Below are 22,687 nucleotides of genomic sequence, written 5' to 3'. Positions count from 1 at the left end.
TCCTCCCTTGTGTCTTTCAGTGAGCTTTTCCTCCCAGGTGGGCCCCCTGGAATTGACTGGCATAGGTGAGTGAATCCTGCTGGGGTCATGGGCCATTAGCCAGGCCGTGTGGGGTAGCCGAGGTTCAGCCTTTGAGCCAGAAGGGTTTTCTCAGACAGCCAACCTGAATTCCCACCTGGAGAGATGGGTTCTCCAGGAGGGTGGCTTTTTTGGGAACTAGACCCAAGGAGGATACCTGAAGCCCTGCGGGGGTGACGGTGGTCCAGGCAGGAAAAGGTTCTGTCAGCCCCAGGCAAGGCAGCTCCTAGCTGAGACTCGGTGCTCAGGTCAGTTCTCAAGGACTGCCTGAACACGAGGGGGTCCAGAGGGGCTCTGGGTGCCACGGGGGTCACATGGGAGCTCCCAGTCCCCGGAGTGTGGTGTGGGAATGGACCCTTAGGGTTGGGTCTTGGACATAAAATGGTCATGCCCCATCCATTGCCTGGAATGTGACCATTCTTATTGAGCAATGTACAATCCCAGTAGGTCTCCTGGAGCCTGGTGGGAGGTGACGTTGTTTTCCTGCGGTTGGGTCAAGGCCTCTGCCTTGCCCATACCTGGTTGTGCGACAGGTCAGCCCTGGGATTCGTGGCCTTGGTCCACAGGGCAGCCCGCATCCTGCTGGGGATCACCGTATCTCTGACATCAAGTGTCAGGAAGGGTGGCCCCTTGAGAAGGGATGGCCTGCTGTCGAGGGACCTGTTCTGGGATTTTGTTGCTCAGGCTGCTTGGAATCCATTGTGTCACCTCCATGGTGGTGGAGTTTTGGGCCCAAGCAATGGTGAGGGCACCGTGTGGCTCCCAGTTGTTCAAGTGTGGCTGGGTCTGTGTGTGGGAGATACGCGGAATACTAGTGGTGACCCACCAAAGAAAGCATGTGAGTCAGCTTGTGATTTCCAATGTGTGCTTGGAGAGGGCACCTGTGTGCACAATGTGTTCATGGAGGACCAGCAAGCATCAGTTAGCATGCCCTACCTCCTTCCCCACATGGAGGTCATTTTGGACAGATGTCCTCCACCTCTCTCCCAGATGGTGAGACAGGAGAAAGACTTGTGTTGGGCCTGTTCCTGGGGCTGTGGCCATCAGCCTGGTGTCCAGCTCCTGATGCACTGAGGCTCAGGCCCTTCCTGGCACCCTGGTCTCCTACATTGAGTTGTGGTGAGCACATCTGGGTTCTGCTGGAATCATATGCGAGGTTGTTGGTCCCCTGGGTTGGGTCGATGATGAGAACCTTATATTGTCCTGAAGAGAGATGATGACTTAAAAATCATGCTCAATAGGATTACGCTGAGGCCCAGCCTATATGAGAATTTTGGAAGAGGATGCTGGGATACCAAGATCCCTGGCAGGGCTACTAGTCACTGTATTTTGTGCTGAAGAACTTGAGGCCCTCAAGGGCATCTCAAGGGGACCCAGCCATGTCTCTGTGCCCCTCCATGAGGCAGCCCAGGCTCACTGAGTGGGCTTGGTGTCTGGGCTGTGTTTCCCCAGGGATAGGGCATGTTGGTGGCTCCTTCCTGAGCCCGTGTTCTCCCCCGTGTCTTTCATGAGCTCTTCTGCCCAGGTGGGGCCCATGGCCTTAAGCGGCATAGGCGAGTGTATCCTGTTGGGGTCATAGGCCATGAATGAGGCAGCCTTGGGCCATTGAGGGTCAGCCTTTAGGCCACTAGGGTTTTCTCAGGGTGCCAACCTATTTCCCACTGGGGAGGGAACATTTCTCCAGTAGCATTGCTTCCCTGAGGATCTGACCCTAGGAGCACGCATTTCCTGAAGCTCTGCAGGGTGATGGTGGTCCAGGCAGGAAAGGGTTCCTTCAGCCCAACATAGAGCCGCTCCCAGCTGAAATTCTGTGGGCTGGTCAGGCCTTGAGGACTGCCCAGGCACATCATGCGGGACACAGAAGCTCTGGGGCTCCCTGGGGGTCACACTAGAGTTCTCCCTTCTGGAAGAGTGGTTGGTGATTGGGCCCACACAGTCAGGCAGTGGAGATTCAAGGAGTGCACCCCACCCATGGCCCTGAATGGGACCGACCCTGTTGAGTAATCGCCATCTTAGTGGCACCTCCTTGAGCCTGTTGGTGGGGGTTGAGTCAAAGCTGAGCTCTCCTTGTGCCTGGCGGTGCTGCAGGCCGGCCCTTCTTTGGGCCATGGGGGCAACTCGTGTCCCACTGGGGTCATCCTTTCCTTTAGGTCCAGGGGTGGGAAGGGTGGCCTCATGTGGTGGGAAGGCCGGCTGTTCAGGGACCTGTCCTGGAAATTTGCCACACAGGCTGCTTCTGAGTCATGGGGTCACCTCCAGGGTGGTGGGGTCTTGAGCCCAAGAAAAGGAGAGGACATCATGTGATTCCTGATTGGCCAAGACTCCTTGGTTGGCCAGGAGCAGGTTGGTTGCCCTGGCCTATGCCCCATGGTCCTGGTGTGGCCCTGGGGTTGTTCTGGGGAGCCAGCCCGGGCAGTGGAGGTGCTCTCAGGGCCTGCAGTAGGGTGCAGCCCAGACATCTTGCCCCAGCACAGTGACCCACTTGCTCTGTCTTTCTAGGGTTTGGTGGTCGGGAGGGCCAATGGTGCTCTGTGTCCATGTTGGGTCGGTGTTCTGCATGGATCCCCATCGCGTGGGTATCCCCTACCCACCCTCTCTGCACTGATATGTGAGGCCCTGGTTAGACACATGTCCTCCTCCTGTCCCTCCAGATGGTGAGCCTGGAGGAAGGCTTGTGTTGAGTCCCCACAGGCCCCAGGCCAGTGTCTGTCAACCTGGTGCTCATCCCCTGGTGTGCTGAAACTCGGACCCTCCCTGGCACCCTGGTCTCCTGCACTGAGCTGTGGTGAGCACATCCAGGTTCTGCTGGAGGCATGCTTGGTGTGGGGGTTGCCCTTGGTTGGGTCAATGATGAGAACCTTATATTGTCCTGAAGAGAGGTGATGACTTAAAAATCATGCTCAATAGGATTACGCTGAGGCCCAGCCTAGGTGAGAATCTTGGAAGAGGACGCTGGGATTCCTGGAATGACTGCTGTAGTTTGGGCTGGAGACCTGCAGGCCCTGAAGGCCATCAGGAAGGTCCAACCCTGTCTCTGTGCTCCTCTGTGAGGCAGCCTAGGCTCCCTGAGGGGGCTTGGTGTCGGGGCTCCTCTTCCTCAGGGGTGGGGCTGGTTGGTGGCTCCTTCCTGAGCTCCCATTTTTCCCTTGTGTCTTTCAGTGAGCTCCTCCACCCAGCGGGCCCCTTGGCATTGACTGGCATAGGTGAGTGGATCCTGCTGGTGTCATGGGTCATGAGCCAGGCCATGTGGGGTCACCAAGGGTCAGCCTTTGGGATGAGAGGGTTTCCTCAGGGAACCAACCTGAATTCCCATCAGAGAGGCATGGGTTCTCCAGGAGGGCCGCTTTTTTGGGAACTGGACCCAAGGAGGATACCTTCCCTGAACTCTATAGGAGGGATGGCGGTCCAGGCAGGAAAGTGTTCCTTCAGCCCCACCCATGACAGCACTCGGTTGAGACTCAGTGCTCAAGTCAGGCCTGAAGGGAGTTAGAGGGGAGCTGTTTGTCCCTGGAGTGTGGTGCATGAATCTGCCCTTGGGGTTGGGTCATGGAGATTCAAGGATGGCGCCTCACCCATGGCCCTAATTGGAATCATCCCTGTTGAGAAATGGGCCTTTCCAATGGGCCTCCTAGAGCCTAGTAGGGGGTGGTGATTTTCTCCCTGGGGTTGAGTCATGGATGGGAACCCACCAGAGAAAGCATGTGGCTCTGGAGGCCCCCAGGCTTTGATTTCTAGTGCCTGCTTGGAGTGGGCACCAGGGCCAGTGCCCCCCATGCCCAGGGGCAGGCTCTGTGACTGCCAGGTCTGCACTGGCTCCTGGCATCTGGACCAGCCTCCTTGGTTGACCATGAGCTGCTTGGTTGCCCTGGGCCATGCCCCGTGGTCCTGGTGAGGCCCTGGGGTTTTTTGGGAGAGCTGGCCCAGGCAGTGGAGGTGCTCTTGGGGCCTGCAGTAGGGTGCAGCCCAGGCATCTTGCCTAATCCCAGTGACCCGCTTGCCCTGTCTTTCCAGGGTTTTGTGGCAGGGAGGGCGAAGGGTGCCCTGCATCTGTGATGGGTCAGTGTTCCACATGGATCCTATTACGTGGGCCCATGGAGGATGAGCATGTGTGAGCCGGCACCCCCTTCCCACTTCTTCTCATGGAGCTGTGAGGTCCTGTTTGGACAGCTGTCCTCCTCCTGTCCCACAAGAGAGTGAGCCCGGCTGGTCCCGGGACAGTGTCTGTCAGCCAGGTGCGCAGCCTTTGGTGTGCTAGAGCTTGGGCTTTTCTTGGCAGCCTGGTGTCCTGCATTAAGCTGTGGTGGGCTTGTCCAGGTCCCGCTGGTTACCTGCACGGCAACAGGAGTGCCCTTGGTTGGGTCGATGATGAGAACCTTATTTTGTCTTGAGGAGAGGTTATGTGATGGGTGTTGTGGCAGCTCTTTGTATTTCATTTTCTTCAGCGCTTTTTGTGTGTTCTCTTTGTGTATTCTTTTCCCTTTGTGTGTTTTACTTTCACAAAGGCAGCAGCAAATGTTTTATGGGTGGTGGTATTTTTCATTTTTATTTACTTCCTAATTTGATAGTGTTTTAGTTGGAATAGATAGTCTCATTGTAGTTTTTCAGAAAGATGCTTTTTTTCTGTACATTATATGATTGCGTATAATTTATCCAGTTGTTTTTTTTTTTTTTAAAGAAACTGGGGACTACAGTCGAATGCACTGCCCATATCCTACTTTATTGAAAAAGATTGTATGGAAATCCAAAGATGAGAAAGTAGACAAGCACAGCAGAGGACATTTATTTTGATATAGCCACAGAAATTCATCGATATGGCTTTATCATATCGATGGTTTTTCAAAGAAATATGAAATCTTTTGATAATGGATTGTCTCATTTGTGTTTCTCCTTATATCATGTTTTGCCATCAATACAAATTGCAATGCTTAGACATTTAAAGAACACCTTCTGAAGTGGAAGATCTAGCTAAAGAATTAGATTGGTATTGGCTGAAATGTTGCAGTAATCACATGATAGGCTTAATACGACATGAGTTACATACTGAGTGCTCTAAGGTAGAAAATAGGTAACAAGGAATAACAGGTAAGTAATGTAAGTCAGGAGAAGCAAACTCTAGGATAGAATCATTAGAAAAGGCGTGATGTCAACAGCAGTCTGTAGAATTTACAGCATATAGAATTTACAATAAGTGCCTTTTTTTGTGCTCATCAGTGCTCTGCTTGTGTTGTAGGAGAAGTTAGTTCCCTTGAAGAAATGTAAATACAAATTTCCAAATTGCAATGCAGAGGGAAAAAAGAATGAGAAAGTAAAGAATATCCAAGAACTCTGGAAGCATTTCAAAAAGTGTAAAGATGCATAGTAAGAACATCAGAAGAATAAGGAGATAAAGGGAAAGAAATATTTGACACAACAATGGCTTGAGCATTTTCTAAAATTAATAATGGACAGAAACCCACATATTCAGGAAGCTCAGAGAACATTACGCAGAATAAAAATATTTTACAAATCGACACCTTTGCATTTCATATTTAAAGTCCAGAAAATCATAGACCAAGGAGCAATAGGAAGAAAACCATCTTACCTATGGAGCAGCAAGAATAAAAATTGCTTTGAAATTATCTTCAGAATCCATGAAAGCAAGATGTGAGTCAGGGTGAAATACTTAATGTTAAAAGTAAAAAAACAAAAAAATCTACCAACTTTGAATTTTCTGTTCATCAAAATTATTCTTCAAAAGTGAAGCAGAAATACTTTCTGAGACCAACAAAAATTGAGAGAACTTCTTGCCACTACACCAACCTTTTAATAAACATACAAAGAAATTCTTCAGAAAGGATAAAAATGACATAGGTCAGAAAATCTAATTTACATAAAGAAATGAAAAGCATTGGAGAAGAAATATATGAAGGAAAAATTAAATATATATATTTTTTGATTCATAATTGATCTTTCAACAATTTGTTGAAAATAATAACAGGATTATATTTGGTGATTACAGGTTATAGATAAGTGAAATGAATGACAGCAATCTTATAAGTCATCCAGTTCCAAGATGGCTGAATAGGAACAGCTCCAGTCTACAGCTCCCAGCGTGAGTGACACAGAAGATGGGTGATTTCTCCATTTCCAACTGAGGTACCAGGTTCATCTCACTAGGGTTTGTTGGACAGTGGGTGCAGCCCACAGCATGTGAGCTGAAGCAGGACAGGGCATCGCCTCACCTGGGAAGCGCAAGAGGTCGGGGAATTCCCTTTCCTAGCCAAAGGAAGCCGTGACAGATGGTACCTGGAAAATCGGGACACTCCCACCCTAATACTGTGCTTTTCCAATGGTCTTAGCAGACGGCACACCAGGAGATTATATCCCACACCTGGCTCGGAGGGTCCCATGCCCACAAAGCCTCACTCACTGCTAGCACAGCAGTCTGAGATCGAACTGCAAGGTGGCAGTGAGGCTGGAGGAGTCGCGTCCGACATTGCTGAGGCTTGAGTAGGTAAACAAAGCGGCTGGGAAGCTTGAACTGAGTGGAGCCCACCATAGCTCAAGGAGGCCTGCCTGCCTCTGTAGACTCCACTTCTGTGGGCAGGGCATAGCTGAACAAAAGGCAGCAGAAACTTCTGCAGACTTAAATGTCCCTGTCTGACAGATTTGAAGAGAGTAGTGGTTCTCCCAGCACGGAGTTTGAGATCTGAGAATGGACAGACTGCCTCCTCAAGTGGGTCCCTGACCTCTGAGTAGCCTAACTGGGAGACACCTCTCAGTAGGGGCCGACTGACACCTCATATAGCCAGGTGCCCCTCTGAGATGAAGCGTCTAGAAGAAGGATCAGTCAGCAACATTTTCCGTTCTGCAATATTTACTGTTCTGCAGCCTCCAATGGTGATACCCAGGCAAACAGGGTCTGGCGTGGACCTCCAGCAAACTCCAACAGACCTGCAACTGAGGGCCCTGACTGTTAGAAGGAAAAATAACAAACAGAAAGGACATCCATCCCAAAACCCCATCTGTACATCACCATCATCAAACACCAAAGGTAGATAAAAACACAAAGATGAGGAGAAACCAGAGCAGAAAGACTGAAAATTCTAAAAATCAGAGTGCCTCTTCTCCTCCAAAGGAATGCAGCTCCTCGCCAGCAGTGGAACAAAGCTGGATGGAGAATGACATTGACGAGTTGACAGAAATAGGCTTCAGATGATCAGTAATAACAAACTTCTCTGAGCTAAAGGAGGATGTTCAAGCCCATCACAAAGAAGCTAAAAACCTTGAAAAAAGATTAGACGAATGGCTAACTAGAATAAACAGCATAGAGAAGACCTTAAATGACCTGATGGAGCTGAAAACCATGGCATGAGAACTACGTGACAAATGCACAAGCTTCAGTAGCCGATTCAGTTAAGGGGAAGAAAGGGTATCAGTGATTGAAGATGAAGTGAATGAAATGAAGGGAGAAGAGAAGTTTAGAGAAAAAAGAGTAAAAAGAAATGAACAAAACCTCCAAGAAATATGGGACTTTGTGAAAAGACCAAATCTACGTCTGATTTGTATACCAGAAAGTGATGGGGAGAACAGAACCAAGTTGGAAAACACTCTGCAGGATATTATCCAGGAGAACTCCCCCAACCTAGCAAGGCAGGCCAACATTCAAATTCAGGAAATACAGAGAATGCCACAAAGATACTCCTGAAGAAGAGCAACTCCAAGACACATAATTCTCAGATTCACCAAACTTGAAATGAAGGAAAAAATGTTAAGGGCAGCCAGAGAGAAAGGTTGGGTTACCCACAAATGGAAGTCCATCAGACTAACAGCGGATCTCTCGGCAGAAACTCTCCAAGCCAGAAGAGAGTGGGGGCCAATATTCAACATTCTTAAAGAAAAGAATTTTCAACCCAGAATTTCATATCCAGCCAAACTAAGTTTCATAAGTGAAGGAGAAATAAAATCCTTTACAGACAAGCAAATGCTGAGAAATTTTGTCACCACCAGGCCTGCCTTACAAGAGCTCCTGAAGGAAGCACTAAACATGGAAAGGAACAACTGGTACCAGTCACTGCAAAAACATGCCAAATTGTAAAGACCATTGATGGTAGAAAGAAACTACATCAACTAACGAGAAAAATAACCAGCTAACATCATAATGACAGGATCAGATTCACACATAGCAATATTAACCTTAAATGTAAATGGGCTAAATGCTCCAATTGAAAGACACAGACTGGCAAATCAGATGAAGAGTCAAGACCTATCAGTGTGCTGTATTCAGGAGACCCATCTCACGTGCAGAGACACACATAGGCTCAAAATAAAAGGATGGAGGAAGATCTACCAAACAAACAGAAAACAACAACAACAAAAAAGCAGGGGTTGCAATCCTAGTCTCTGATAAAAACAGACTTTAAACCAACAAAGATCAAAAGAAACAAAGAAGGCTATTACATAATGCTAAAAGTGATCAATTCAACAGGAAGAGCTAACTATCCTAAATATATATGCACCCAATACAGTAGCACCCAGATTCATAAAGCAAGTCCTTAGAGACCTACAAAGAGACTTAGACTCCCACACAATAATAATGGGAGACTTTAACACCCCATTAGACAGATCAATGAGACAGAAAGTTAACAAGGATATCCAGGACTTGAACTCAGCTCTGCACCAAGCAGACCTAATAGACATCTACAGAACTCTCCACCCCAAATCAACAGAATATACATTCTTCTCAGCACCACATCACACTTATTACAAAATTGACCACATGGTTGGAAGTAAAGCACTCCTCAGCAAATGTAAAAGAACAGAAATTATAACAAACTGTCTCTCAGACCACAGTGCAATCAAATTAGTACTCAGCATTAAGAAACTGACTCAGGCTGAGCATGGTGGCTCACATCTGTAATCCCAGCACTTTGGGAGGCCAAGGTGGGTGGATCACGAGGTCAGGAGATGGAGATCATCCTGGCTAACACAACGAAACCCTGTCTCTACTAAAAATACAAAAAAATTAGCCAGGCGTGGTGGCAGATGCCTATAGTCCCAGCTACTCAGGAGGCTGAGGCAGGAGAATGGAGGCAGAGCTTACAGTGAGCCAAGATGACATAAAAATTACGTTCAATAGGATTATGTGGAGACTTAACATAAGCGAAAAACCTGAGACAAGAAGTTAGAAATCCTTGTTTCTTTTAGGTGAATAATTTTGGAGCTTGAGAAAACGACACCATTGTGGCAAACTTGCTTTGCCAAACCCTGTGTATGCATTTCTGGGTAAACAACACATTTTTGTCCTTTAAGCATTGTTTCCATTATTTATAATTCCTAATAGTATGAGACATTTGGAACTCATTCCTTGGTTCTTCTTCTCTCATTATATCTTTCATTGTATCTTTCAGTGTTACGAGAGATGCATCATCCCATTAATGAAAGCAGAGTGACTGCCTTCATCACACATACATTCAAGATAGACCGCTGGGCTAGTGATGATTCACTCTTAAGGCTATTATGTTTACTCATTTAAAAAATCTGAATCTCAGTATGGATTTTATTCTCAGAGAGTGACTGACCTATCTGATATGATGCTATGACAGAATCTTTACTTTTTACCTGAATTTGATGGGATTGAAAGTTGAGAACATTTTATTTTCTGTTTCACTTGATTAATAATGCCCAATCTAACATGTAATGTTCACTTGGGTACATACATACAACTACACCAATTTTTTTCTTATTTTACCTTAAAAATTTTAAGATATTATAATGGTATGGCCAGTTTACTCACTGGTAAACTTTTCGTAACAGAAGGATCATGCCAGTGGATACAAATATGTAACATCAGTAATTTGCTTTGCCTGTGAAACAGAGAACTGAATAAATTGATGGGCAAACTAGTATCTGAATATAAACCCCAAATATCATGTGACTTCATCATTTTCAGTATAATGAAAATACAGGCTGTGAATGCTTCCAGTTGGTCCTGAAAGGGCCTTTGAGATGAGTAGGTTCACCAAAGCGGCAACATGTGTCCCAGTTCCCAGTGTACATTTTACTCCTCAGTAAGTGACTTGACATTCTTTATGGCTTCCTTGTGATTAAAACATGTCTTTTTATTGAAATTTTACTGAGATAATGATGAGACAATGTAATATTCTTTTCCTCTACATGTAAGAGTAGACATAGATCCACCTCTACCTATTATTATGTTTATGAGATGGAGTCTCATTCTGTTGCCCAGGCTGGAGTGCAGTGGCATGATCTCGGCTCATTGCAACCTCTGCCTCATGGGTTCAAGCAATTCTCCTGCCTCAGCCTCCTGAGTAGCTAGGATTACAGGCAAGTGCTACCATTCCTGGCTAATTTTTTGGTATTTTTAGTAGAGATGGGGTTTCGACATGTTGGTCAGGCTGTTTTTGAACTCCTGACCTCATGATCTGCCCACCTCAGCCTCCCAAAGTGCTGGGATTACAGGCTTGAGCCCCTGTGCCTGGTCTTCACCTCTACCTATTATAATATTTATGTTATTTCATTTTGTGATGTTTGTGGAACATTTGATGAGGGTTCACAATATGAAAACTGGGCATTTTGGCCAAGATGCATGTAAATGCGTACAACTCCATGTGCCCTGATAACTGATTTCTAGATCCTGAGATTCATGTGGCTTCCCGAGTGTCTGTATTTTATGAAAGTTCATATACAATAAACCATGCCAATTGTTACTGATACAGCTTCCTTGAATATATAAAGCGATTATCAATGGGTTGTTCTTGTTTCTGCATAAAACCACTGAATTGCTTCTCCAAAGCCAAGAGACTTGTATGATTTGTCCGTATTATATTTTGTGAACCAGTGGACTAAAACCTTTATAATGGGTCTTTTTTTAGTATTGTCAATATTGCTCAATTAACAGAAACCATGCATGACTCATATACACAGGTGAGATGTAGTTCTCCCTTTGACATTTGCTCTACATCTGCCCCTTAGTTGATGATATGGAAGAAGAGCACTCTTTGGCCTGTTGCGACTGGGACAGTTGACAGCACCCAGGTGTCCTGTAATGAAAATGCTCTTGACACCAATGCATCCTAGCATCAGAGCTTCGGGAAGCCTTCTCAAGTGTGCATGGGGAGTACCATGTCTTTCATCAATAATGAAACCTTCTAATGTCTTGGTGAGAAATAATGACTTAAAATTACACTCAATAGGATTATGCTGAGGTTCAGCCTGCCTAGATGACAGTGCTGGAACAGATAATAGTGACGGCTTATTTTCCTTCAAGGGGAATTTTCTTTTGAACTTGAACTAACAAAATCTTTATGGGTAACTTGTTTGCCCAACTGTGTCAGTATACCTATAAATGAACAAAAAATTCTCAGCCTGTAAGCTTTGTTTCAGTGATCTGTAATTTCTAATACTATGGTATATTCAGGTCTCATTCTTTGGCTTTTTCTCTTATTGTGTGTTTCAGTAAGACATGCTGCCAAGAGATGTGCCATTCTATTATAAAAGATCAGTAGCTTCCTTTACTGACAGGTATATTCTACATAGAACATTGAGCTACAGAAGACTCCCACCTGAAGGAATTAGTTTTACACTTTCAGGTAATCTGAATTTCAATACGAGTTTTCCTTTATGATATAATCCTCATGACAAAATCTTTACTTTTTATTTGAACTTCATACAATTCAATATTGAAGATTTTTTTAAATTCACTGTTACCTACTCCAGTATTTAATATATCTTTGGCTGTAGATACATGACTAAACAAAATGTTTTTCTATGTTATTCTTGTGGGGCTCTAACAGTGTTTCACTGTTTTGAGTTACTGATGAACTTGCTGTAACTGTGAGACCACGGTAATGGAGGAGACCATGGTAATGGAGGAGACCACGGTAATGGAGGAGACCACGGTAATGGAGGAGATCATGGTAATGGAGGAGACCACGGTAATGGAGGAGACCACGGTAATGGAGAGGAGAATGTGAGAATCAGTATGCACTTTGCCTATGAAACTTAAAAATTTAGTAATTTGATCACCAAATTCATACCCAAATTTCAGTTCTTATCATGTGTAAACCAAAACGTATCTGAGATTTAGAAGGTTATTTAGAAGTTATTTTGACAAGGTTAAGGACACGCTCAGAAGAAATAAACCCCAAATCACAGAAACCGTCTGGGGTCTATGTCTTTCTCCAGAGGTGATTTTGAGGGCTTCAGTGTTTAAAGGGGAAAGTGGGCTGGAGGGGAAAAAGGGAGGGTATGATAATCCATATGTTCCAAGACAAAAGGAGCAGGTAGCGGAATAGTCAATAATGTATTCATCTCACACTCAGTAAATCATCACTGTACATAAGATAAGGTGAACATAGAGTAGCTACCTATGGAGATATTCAACCTTTAATCTGTAGCTATCTGCTTGAGAACAAAAGGAAATTCTTGCATGACTCAGCTTTCAGCTTAATTTTTTTTTCTTTTGGCGTAGTAAATTGGGGTCCCAAGTTTTTATTTTCCTTTCACACATGTGACCCCACTATTTTCAGAATAATGAAAACACATGTTAGAAATGGTGACACTTATTCCTAATATGGACTTTGAAATGACTGGGTTCACAAATTCAGAGTCATGGGTCTCACTGTGGGTTTTTATTTTCAATGAGTGACTGGCCTACTTGATGGAATTCTTTAAAAAAATGCTCACTTTTTACTGATATTGTATTAAAATACTGTTGGAATATGTTCGGTCCTGTTTGCCATCTTTGTAGTATGATATATGATAATATTGCAGATTATTCAGTGTCAAAAACCTGGCATACCTTGTCCTTATGATGTTGATAAGTCAATCGTCTAGAGCCTCAGTAATATGTCTTTTTATGGTAGTTTGGACCGTATCTCTCCACTAAGAAATAGCCTGTGTAAGCCATACACACAGGAACAATTTATGTCTGATTTTGAAGTATGGTCCCGTTCCTATGCCTGTAGATAAAGACTGCTCAGAAGAGCATCCTCTGGTGTTGCCACAGAGGCAAGTGCTACCACACAGGCATGCTGCAGTGAATTTAACTCATCCTGTGTCCCTGCAACCGTTGTTTAAGGATGCTATTCTGGTAAGTGTTTACAAGACAACGTAAATATATGAATAAAGAGTATCTTCAGGAGACATAATAATGCAAAAATCATGCTCAATAGGATTAAGCTGAGGCTCAAAAGTAGTGCCAATCCTTGCCAGAAGGTGTGAGAAGTCATTAGATTTGGGAGGTATGGGGTATTCCATTTTGAGCTTGGTAGGAAGAAACCCTTTGGGGAATCTTGCATCATTTGCCTCTATCTATTTCTAAAGGAACTTTTAAAATTCTTTTATCTTGTCTTTATTCTTAATACTCATACATTATTAGAGATAATATCTTGATTGATTTTTTCCTCATGGTGTGCTTCAGAATGTTCATCCAGCAAGAGGTGTGTCATTACATGGATTATATATATATGAATTCTGTATTTCATAATTAAAAAATTCCAAGTGGACCATTTGAATATTGAACATTGGCCTTCAGAATGATTACATTTACCTGTTCATACAAAATTAGTGAGCAGTGATCTATTCTTTCTGACGAGCGACTGATCGAATGGGGTCCTCATTAAAACTCCTTTTTTTATTGGCCTGAACGTACTTTGATTTAAAGATGAGACATTTAGTAATTCATTGCAATCAACTCTAGTGATTGCACAAATAGACAATCCATTTCTATTATTTTATTTTTTGGGTTGCTGTGTATGGTGTTATAATGTTTGTGGATCATTGAGGCTCTACTCACAACTGAAAGACTTTTGACAATTTTAGGGAATGGCTTGATATTCAGCTGTAGGTTACCTTTGATTGAAATTGAATACAATATGGGTAGTCTGAAATCTCGTTTCCTTATCCTGAGTCTCACTCAGGTGTCATTAGATTCAGTATTAAGAAAGGCATACACTATGCATGACGCCAATTGTTACTGATATGAAGAGGATAAGAAGTTTTTATTTCTGCAGGGAAATCGTCCCTTACCAGGTTGTCAAAAGACATGACACCTATGTGCTTGGCCCTTACTGTACCCAGGGAATCAGTGGCCTACCACAGCTTAAGTAACGGGTCATATTTGGAGTATCACACATCTCAGTCTTGTAGAAATTAGGAACAGTGATTAGGAGTCATGCACATATAAGAGATGTAATCCCACCCTTTGACTGTAGCCTGCTCTTGTCTTTTACAGAAAAGACTGTGGAGGAAGAAAACCCTTTACTCTGTTGTTCAGGGAGAAACTGACACCACTCAACTGCCCGGCACTGAAAATGTGGCATCCAGTCCACTTTACCACCAGTGTTTAAGGAAACCATCTCTGGTAAGCATATTTGATCTAAGTGTGCATATGCATATGAGTGCCATGGGCTGTGTCAGTGATGAGATGTTATCTTGAAGAGAAATGATGATGTAAAAATTAAGCTCAGATGGATTATGCTGAGGCCCAGCCTAGGTAACAACTGTGAGACAAGAAGTTTGGATTTCTTAGTTTCCTTCCATTGGGGATTTTATTTTGGGATTCTGGCAATGGAATCTTTCTGTGAAACTTGTTTTTCACACTTCTATCTGTGTGCTTCTAAGTAAACTATAAATTCTGATTCTTTAAGTGTTAAGTTTCCTATAATTCCTAATTTGCTTGGATATTTGGCACTAAGGCCCTTGTTCTTTTTCTCTCATTGGAAGATTTGGTAAGTCCTACTGGCACTATTCTATTGAGTGGAGGTGAGAGGCTGCCTTTGCTGACTGAAAAATTCCAAATAGGTAACTGACCTAGTGAAGACTGAGCTCTATAATTAGATTTATTCATTCAGACAACATGAGTATCATGATAGGGTTTTCTTCTCAATGATTGACTGACACATGTAATGCAATCTTCATGAGAAAATCCTTACTTTTTCCCTACGATTGGTTGTTTTCAGGTTGAGAAATATGATACATTGGAAGTCTGCTCAATGCGCTGCAATTATTGTGGTCTAAATATACAGACAAAGTTTTCTGCAATGTTAGCATCATATTTTAACAGAGCTAGGATATATTTTGATCATAGATGAATCTTTATGACTGAAGGGTCCTTGCAGTTGGGGTAAAAATGTGAGTTTCAATAATACGTGTTTGCCCATGAAACTTGAAATTGGATAAACTGATGAGCAACCTGGTGCCTGACTTTTCTCTCCCAAGTACGTTTGGCTTCATTTTCGTTATGATGAAAGTGTGTGCTGTGAATAATGCCAATGGTAAATAAGACCTTTATGGACACTTATATGAATGACAGTCAGGGCCATTCCTTCAGGCAACCTGATTATCATTATGCATTCTTCTTCTCAATGAGTGACTAGCATACTTGACAGGATCTGCAAGAGGGAAACTTTCTTTTTTACTAAAATTGCATTGATACAATGTTGACAAGTGTTGTGATTATTGGTATCATCTGTAAGATGTGACACTCATTTGGTCTAAATATAGAAGTTAACATATTAACTTCTAATTTATATACGTCAGGTTGCTATGTTTTTACAATGTTTGTGGTTTATTGGTGATGACTCACAACATGAAGACTATGGCATTATGGCTACATGTTCTAATTCTGATCTATACATGTCCCATCATTCATTAAATTAAATACAATTATGAGTAGTATGATGTCTGTTTTCTAAAATTTGAGTTTTACCTGGCTCCAGTATGATCATTATATGATGAAGTGCAAGCAACATTATAATGCCAATTGTTATCAATATGGCTTCCTTGAATATGTAAACAAGGGTGATCAATTGAAGGACTTATTTCTGCATTAAACTACCTGAGATATTCTCCAAAGTCAAGAGACCTGTATACTTAGTCTTTATTCTGTTTGATGAATAAATGGCCCATAGCCTATCTAATGGATCATTTTTTCCAGTACTAATCATATCTCTCATTAAGAAATAGCATGCATAAGCCATACATACAGGAAGTAATATTTGTCATCTTGATCTACTGTCTCATCCTCCTCCCCTTAGATAAGGATGATTGAGGAAGACTACTCTTTGGCTTGTTGACACCAGCACAGCTGACACACCCAGATATCTGTTTGGTCTCCTGTGAACTTTCAACCAGGATTTAAGGATGCCATTCTGGTAGGTGTTTTCAGGCAAAGTGAATATATGATTGTGGGGTTCCATGGCTTGTTTCAACAATAAGACCTTATGTTGTCTTGATGACATGAGATGACATGAAAACTAGACTGGCTGGCCTTTATCTTTTCTGGGGTATTCTAGTTTGAGCTTAAGCTAAAGAAATATATTTGGGATATAGTTTCTCTCACCTCTTTCTATTAGCTTCTAGAAGACCACTTATCAATTTTTTCCTCCTGATTTAGTGGAAAACATTTTGGCAGTGCCTCAAAAGTTATACATAAAATTACCATATAACCCAACAATACTAGCCCTAGGTACACACTCAAAAGAATTGAATACAAATGTTCAAATGAACACATGTACATGAATGTTCATAGCAGCACTGTTCACTGGCTGAAGTTCCAGACCTGCCTGGCCAACATGGCGAGACCCTGTCTCTACTAAAAATAGAAAAATTAGCTGGACGTGGAGGCTAATTTTTCTTGTGCCTCAGGAGGCTGAGGCACAAGAATCACTTGAACATAGGAGGCAGTGGCTGCAGTGAGCTGAGATCACACCACTGCACTCCAGCATGGGTGACAAAGTCTGTCTCAAAAAAAAAAAAAAAAAAAAAAGTAAAGGAAGGTGTGTCACACAAAATAGTGAATACCAATAAAAACATACAAATTATTAAAAAGAACCAAATGAAAATTCTGGAGTTGAAAAGTACAATAACTAAAATTTAAAAGTTTATTAGAGGGCTCAATAGTAGATTTGAACTGGCAGAAGAAACAAGAAGTAAACTTGAAGATAGAACAATAGAGATTATGTTCAAAAGAACAGAGAACATAAAGAATAAAGAAAAACAAAGAGAGTCTCAGAGAATGTGGAACATCATTAAGCATACCAGCATACACATATGAGAGTGCCAGAGAGACAGGGGAGATACAAAGGATCAGAAAAAATATTGAAGGAAATGATGGCTGAAAACTTCCCATATTTGTGGAAAAACAATAACCTACATATCCAGGAAGCTCAATGAATTCCAATGAATAAATGCGAAGACTGACAAATGGAAACATTACAGTAAGATTTCTGAAAGTCGAAAACAAGAAGAAAGTCTTGAAAGCAGTGTGAGAAAAATGATTTGTTCCTTACAAGGGAACCCCAGGAAGATTAACAGCTGACTTCAGCAAAAGCAATGGAGGCCAGAAACAAAGTGATAACATATTAAAAATGCTCAAAGGAAAAACCCTGTCATCTAAGAATTCTTTCAAAGCTGTCTTTCAAAAATGAAAACAAAATAAAGACTTCCTCAATTAAAAAAAAAAGTTGGAGAGTATACTGCTGTCAAAACCCCCTTAAAAGAGTTCTCTAAATACTTGAAGTTCTTCAAGCTGAAAGCAAGTGACCCTAGGTAGTTTTTCAAATCAACATAAAGAAGCAAAATGCTTGTAAAGGTAATTATATAAATATAAAAGACAGTAGAAATCTAATTGTTCTATTAAGTGATTTTAAAATAAATGCTATAAAATGATATGTATATAATGTATTTTGGAGTCTATTACATATAAAAGTGTAATATATTTGCCAAAGAAGATAGGTGGATGCAAAGCAATACAGGACTAAGGAAATGAGTATGGATGGTAGATTAATATTTATTACAATGTCTTGCTTGGCTTATAGCATCAGTAAATGTAATATTTATAATAATACCACAAAAGATGGCAAAAAGGGAAATAGGGCTATACAGGTGTAACATTTATGTGTATGACTGAAATTAATCTAGTGTAAATTAGAAACTTATTTGGGTGAGTTAAGATATATGCAGTAAACTCTAGAGCAACCACTGAAAAAATTCAAAAAATGTAGTGAAAAAATTATTAAGGAAGTTTAAATGCTAAATTATAAAATAATTACTTCATGAAAAAGAAAGAAGTAAAGAGGAATAGAGGAACAAAAACACATGAGACATAGAGGAGAAGAAGAAGAATGACATCATAAACTCAACTATGTCAATAATAAAATTACATGTGAATAGAGTAAATTAAATTAAAAGGCAGAGATTCCCAGGCTGTATAATATCTCCAGGTTTTTTTTTTTTTTGAGACGGAGTCTTGCTCTGTCACCCAGGCTGGAGTGCAGTGGCCGGATCTCAGCTCACTGCAAGCTCCGCCTCCCGGGTTCACGCCATTCTCCTGCCTCAGCCTCCCGAGTAGCTGGGACTACAGGCGCCCGCCACCTCGCCCGGCTATTTTTTTTGTATTTTTTAGTAGAGACGGGGTTTCACCGTGTTAGCGGGATCGTCTCTCGATCTCCTGACCTCGTGATCCGCCCGTCTCGGCCTCCCAAAGTGCTGGGATTACAGGCTTGAGCCACCGCGCCCAGCCATATCTCCAGGTTTAATATCCCTTTGCCCCGAATAAAATCCAGCTTTTTTTTCTATGATGTATTTGATCACTGTGCTAGTTTACAAAAGATTTCTAACCTTTCTAAAATCTTTAAAATCAGTGGTTAAGTGTTCTATCTCATTTCATCCTTATCAGAGACTCAGATCCTGAAAAATACCAAGTTGATCTGCCCATTCTTGAGTTAGGCTGAATGGCGTCTTCCCAGATCACTATGGATATTGCTGTTTACTTGACCAGTTACTTTTAGTCAACAAGATTTGAACAATGCTTTTGATTCACACAGCGTGAGACCTAGACTTCCCTCATATTGAAATAGGGGCTTTAGCATCCTGGATTCCTACACCGGCTTTTGGACTGTATGATTCCTGCACCCCAAGAAGGCATGTTATCTGGACATTGTCCTCTCTGTGATGGGAAAGAACAGTTTTTTCAACAAATGTTGCTAGGACAACTGGATATCTAGATACAAAAGATACTGCATTTATGTTACCAGTTTTCTGTGTCAGTCCCTTTTGCTCTGATGTAACAGAATGCTGCAGACTGGGTATTTGTAATGAGTGGAAATTTATTGGCTCACATTTCGGGAGGCTGGAAAGATCAAGGGGCTGGCATATGGTGAGGGCCTTCTAGCTGTGTCATCCTATGACAGAAGGGCAAAGAGACGGTATGGATGAGACAAATATCTTCTTTATAGGAACCCACTCCTGAAATAACAGCATTAATCCATTGATGAGGGCAGAGCTCTCACAGCCTAATCACCTTTTAAATGTTGCCTCATTAAACACCGTTGCATTGAGGGTTACATTTCCAACATAGGCTTTTGAAATGAAATGAAACATTTGACCATTCCCAATGACAGTTTGAAATTTCAGTGGTTTCTCAGTACGTGATTGAACATGGATAAGATAATCAGTAAGGGTGGATGTAAGAACACTATTAACCAACTTGACTCCCCTGGCGTATGTAGACCACGACACCCAGCAATAGCAGAATGCACATTACGTTCAAGTGCTCATGAAGTATTATTTTGTGTATGTGTATTTTCTCCCTTTTTTGATAAAGTTAGCTAGTAGAGTGCCTATGTGGTTAATATTTTTTAAAGCCACAGACTTCTCAATTATTAATTACATCTATGGTTTTTAACATATTATCTTCATTAATTTCTGTTTTGATCCTTATTTCTTTCTTATACTTTCATTTTTGCTCTTTTTTAGTGTTTTAAGATGAAAATTGAATTCTTTCATTCACCTTTTTCATTTTTAAAAATAACAAAAACATTTAGTGCAATGAATTTTCCTCTAGAACTGCCTTTAAATGCATATTACAGATTCTCATTTGTTGCATAATTTAAAATAATATGTAAATACATATCTGCATACAAAGATATGTATAAAAATATGTATTTACATATTATTTAAACATATGTATTTTCTGTTTATATTTTTCCTTTTAATCAGGAGTTAGTAGATAGGATATTTTTAAAATTTCTTGGTGAAAGAGCCTTTATGTTATTGCTAATAAAGTCTATTTTTTTGCATTGTGATATTTTTAATATTTCTTGAGTTACTAATTTTTCTTTCCAACCTAATATACAATCAGTTTTTTGTGACTATGCCTTGGGCACTTAAGAACAATACATATCTTCCATTATCAGTCAAGTTTAATATATAGCCATAAAATCTACCCTATTTTTATGTTGCTATTTCTGCCCACTTGATCTGTCTTTTTCTGATAATAGTGTATTATCATTTTCTATTATAGGACCTTCTATGTCTTGTCTCCTTACATCTCATACATCTCATGCAGTTTTTTTATTCATAAAGGTGGTTATTATGTTATTTGGTATATAAGTCTCCATAAGGGTCAAATCTTCATGTGTATTATATCTTTTAGCATAAAAAAATGTGTTCTTCTTTGCCTTGGTTAACATTGTGGGACTTGAATACATTGTGTGATATAAGAATCACTACTCCTGATCTCTTTTTGTTTTCATGTGCCTGATATACTTTCACCCATCCCTTTATTTTCAGTCTTTTAGAATCCATTTGTTTTAGATGCATCTCTAATAGAAATCATATTACGTTTTATTTTGTGAGCCTGCTGAAAATATTTTTCTTCTAGTAGGTGTGTGGAGTCCACTCACACATGTGTGTGTGTGTGTGTAGCTATGACTGATGTTTATTGTGTTTGTGTTTTCTTTATATTTGCTGTGCTCTTTGGTCACGGTGTAGTCTTTGCTTGCCTATTTATTTATTTATTCATACTTAGGAGAGTTGTTATTTTTGTTGGAGTGTTTACTTTTGTACCTCTCGTCATTCTGCTAGTTCTGTGTTTTCCTAGTTAATCTTTTACTTCTGATTTATGAGTTTGGGGGATGTTCTTTAACACTCCCCTACTGCTCTTGCAACATGAGCTTTATGGTAGATCAGGGATTTAAACACAATGCTGTCTGTGCTGGGCCTTCAGGAGGGTGGGTGGGTATATGTGGCTGAACAGTGCATGCTGGGTACATGGGAGGGTACCCATGAGTGCTTTTGGTTTTCCTCTTTTTCTTTCCTCCTCCTGTGTTTAGTTGTCTTATTTCTACTTCGTCACAATATTAGTGACATTTGTATGCTAGTCTTCTACCCTGGATAGGGAATATACACCTGTCACATGGAAGGAATATCATGTTGTATGCTGCTGTCAAATGGATCCTAACATACATTAATAATCTTTTAAATGATATAATCTTCATAGTTAACTCCTGACATTTTATTTTTATCATATTAAGTAAATATATCAGCATTGACAGCCATCCCACTGCAATATCACTTCACATTTTGCTTAGACCAAAGGGTTCTGAGAAGCTTCTGGAGTTGTCGTGAAAGCCAGTTTCACTAAAGTCAGGTCAGACATCCGCCTGAGCTGTTTTTTGCTATAAGCTGAATGTAGAAGATACATTGTTAGGAGCCTCAGTGTGGTGTGAGGAGTGTTTACTTATTGGTAGTAGACTTGTCTGAATCAAGGATAAGCACAAGTATCTGAGATGCTGAGGTGTGGCTGAATGAATGGCCATCTATTCTATTGCAACAGGATGAATAACACATTCAGAGCAGGCCCAGTTGGTGAACTCTTCAGTTATCTCACAATACCACTATCTTGTGTCTTTCATTTTTCACATCACAGTGTATTTTCATAAAATCTTTATTGGTAGACTACAACTTTAGCATTTCCCATTCAAGATACAACTGCTGTGTCGCTTGGATAGCTTGGTAGAGAGGAAATTGGCTATTTTCAGAGTAAAGAATTCAAGGAGGAAAGAAATTTATAAATGAAATGACAAAGGTAATGAGATCAAACAATGCTGATGTTTGTAGCAAGGATTAGAGTGCTGAGATGCCTGTATGATAAGAAATTATAATGGAACCAATCTTGTGCTTTATTTTTTATTAATTAGGAGCATTCTCTGATCTGATTTATTTTCTATGTGATATTTTGCTGCAGGTTAAAAGATCAAACAACTTCAAGGAAACTTCAGGGAAAAGAGGTGAGCAGCCACTTTGGTAGTTTTGAAATTCTTTGTGTGTTCTGCGGACAATGATTTCAGAACGTCAAGGACTGCGAGTTCATTATTTCAGAGGCTGAAAAGAGATTATTCTTTTGGTAGATATATTTCCCCAGGGGTGTCCCTACCTTGCTCAAGGATTCCTCATTATTGTCTCTTCTCTTTAAATCTCTTTTTGAAATGACCTAAACAATGGTGGAGAATCACTGACATATTTCCTTTTTTCACTATTCATGTTGGGTGAAAATAATCTCGTAGTGAAATTCACATGTTCTAACTATTGTTTTTTTGAATCTTTATCTAGCATATTCATAACACAGATGTTTCTATACATATTAGTACCGTAATAATACCATATATTTATTCTGCTACCTCACTTACTCCTTAAACTTTTAGTTGATTAAAGAGTTTTTATAAAGTTCCCCAATAGATTTTTTTTTTTTTGAAACATAGTCTCGCTCTGTTGCCCAGGCTAGAGTGCAGTGGCATGATTTTAGCTCGCTGCAACCTCCGCC

General features: G+C 41.3%; 1 protein-coding gene, 3 non-coding genes and 1 pseudogene across 4 annotated transcripts in view; all 5 read left to right on the top strand.

The window, feature by feature from the left end:
- The window catches only part of LOC126959065 (uncharacterized), a 186,933-nt gene that overhangs the window by 30,681 nt on the left and 133,565 nt on the right, over positions 1–22,687 (top strand). The window contains exons 14-25 of the mRNA XM_050798018.1: positions 21–65; positions 1,069–1,197; positions 2,730–2,863; positions 3,238–3,281; positions 9,265–10,127; positions 11,053–11,239; positions 11,537–11,669; positions 11,874–12,049; positions 13,047–13,171; positions 14,315–14,443; positions 16,119–16,235; positions 22,112–22,154. Coding sequence (XP_050653975.1) covers positions 21–65; positions 1,069–1,197; positions 2,730–2,818 — 263 coding nt within the window. The 3' untranslated portion in view covers positions 2,819–2,863; positions 3,238–3,281; positions 9,265–10,127; ... (5 more) ...; positions 16,119–16,235; positions 22,112–22,154. The remainder of the gene's footprint in view (positions 1–20; positions 66–1,068; positions 1,198–2,729; positions 2,864–3,237; positions 3,282–9,264; positions 10,128–11,052; positions 11,240–11,536; positions 11,670–11,873; positions 12,050–13,046; positions 13,172–14,314; positions 14,444–16,118; positions 16,236–22,111; positions 22,155–22,687) is intronic.
- On the top strand, positions 1,254–1,335 carry LOC126960265 (small nucleolar RNA SNORD115). Its single transcript, XR_007727832.1, has one exon. It is a non-coding gene; the product is annotated as a small nucleolar RNA SNORD115 (small nucleolar RNA).
- On the top strand, positions 2,920–3,001 carry LOC126960247 (small nucleolar RNA SNORD115). Its single transcript, XR_007727814.1, has one exon. It is a non-coding gene; the product is annotated as a small nucleolar RNA SNORD115 (small nucleolar RNA).
- On the top strand, positions 11,210–11,289 carry LOC126960319 (small nucleolar RNA SNORD115). The gene has a single exon (XR_007727882.1). It is a non-coding gene; the product is annotated as a small nucleolar RNA SNORD115 (small nucleolar RNA).
- Positions 14,493–14,568, top strand: LOC126960318 (uncharacterized; annotated as a pseudogene).

The sequence above is a fragment of the Macaca thibetana genome, chromosome 7, assembly GCF_024542745.1.
Source record: "Macaca thibetana thibetana isolate TM-01 chromosome 7, ASM2454274v1, whole genome shotgun sequence".
Lineage (NCBI taxonomy): Eukaryota > Metazoa > Chordata > Mammalia > Primates > Cercopithecidae > Macaca > Macaca thibetana.
This window is presented reverse-complemented; position numbering and strand designations above follow the sequence as displayed.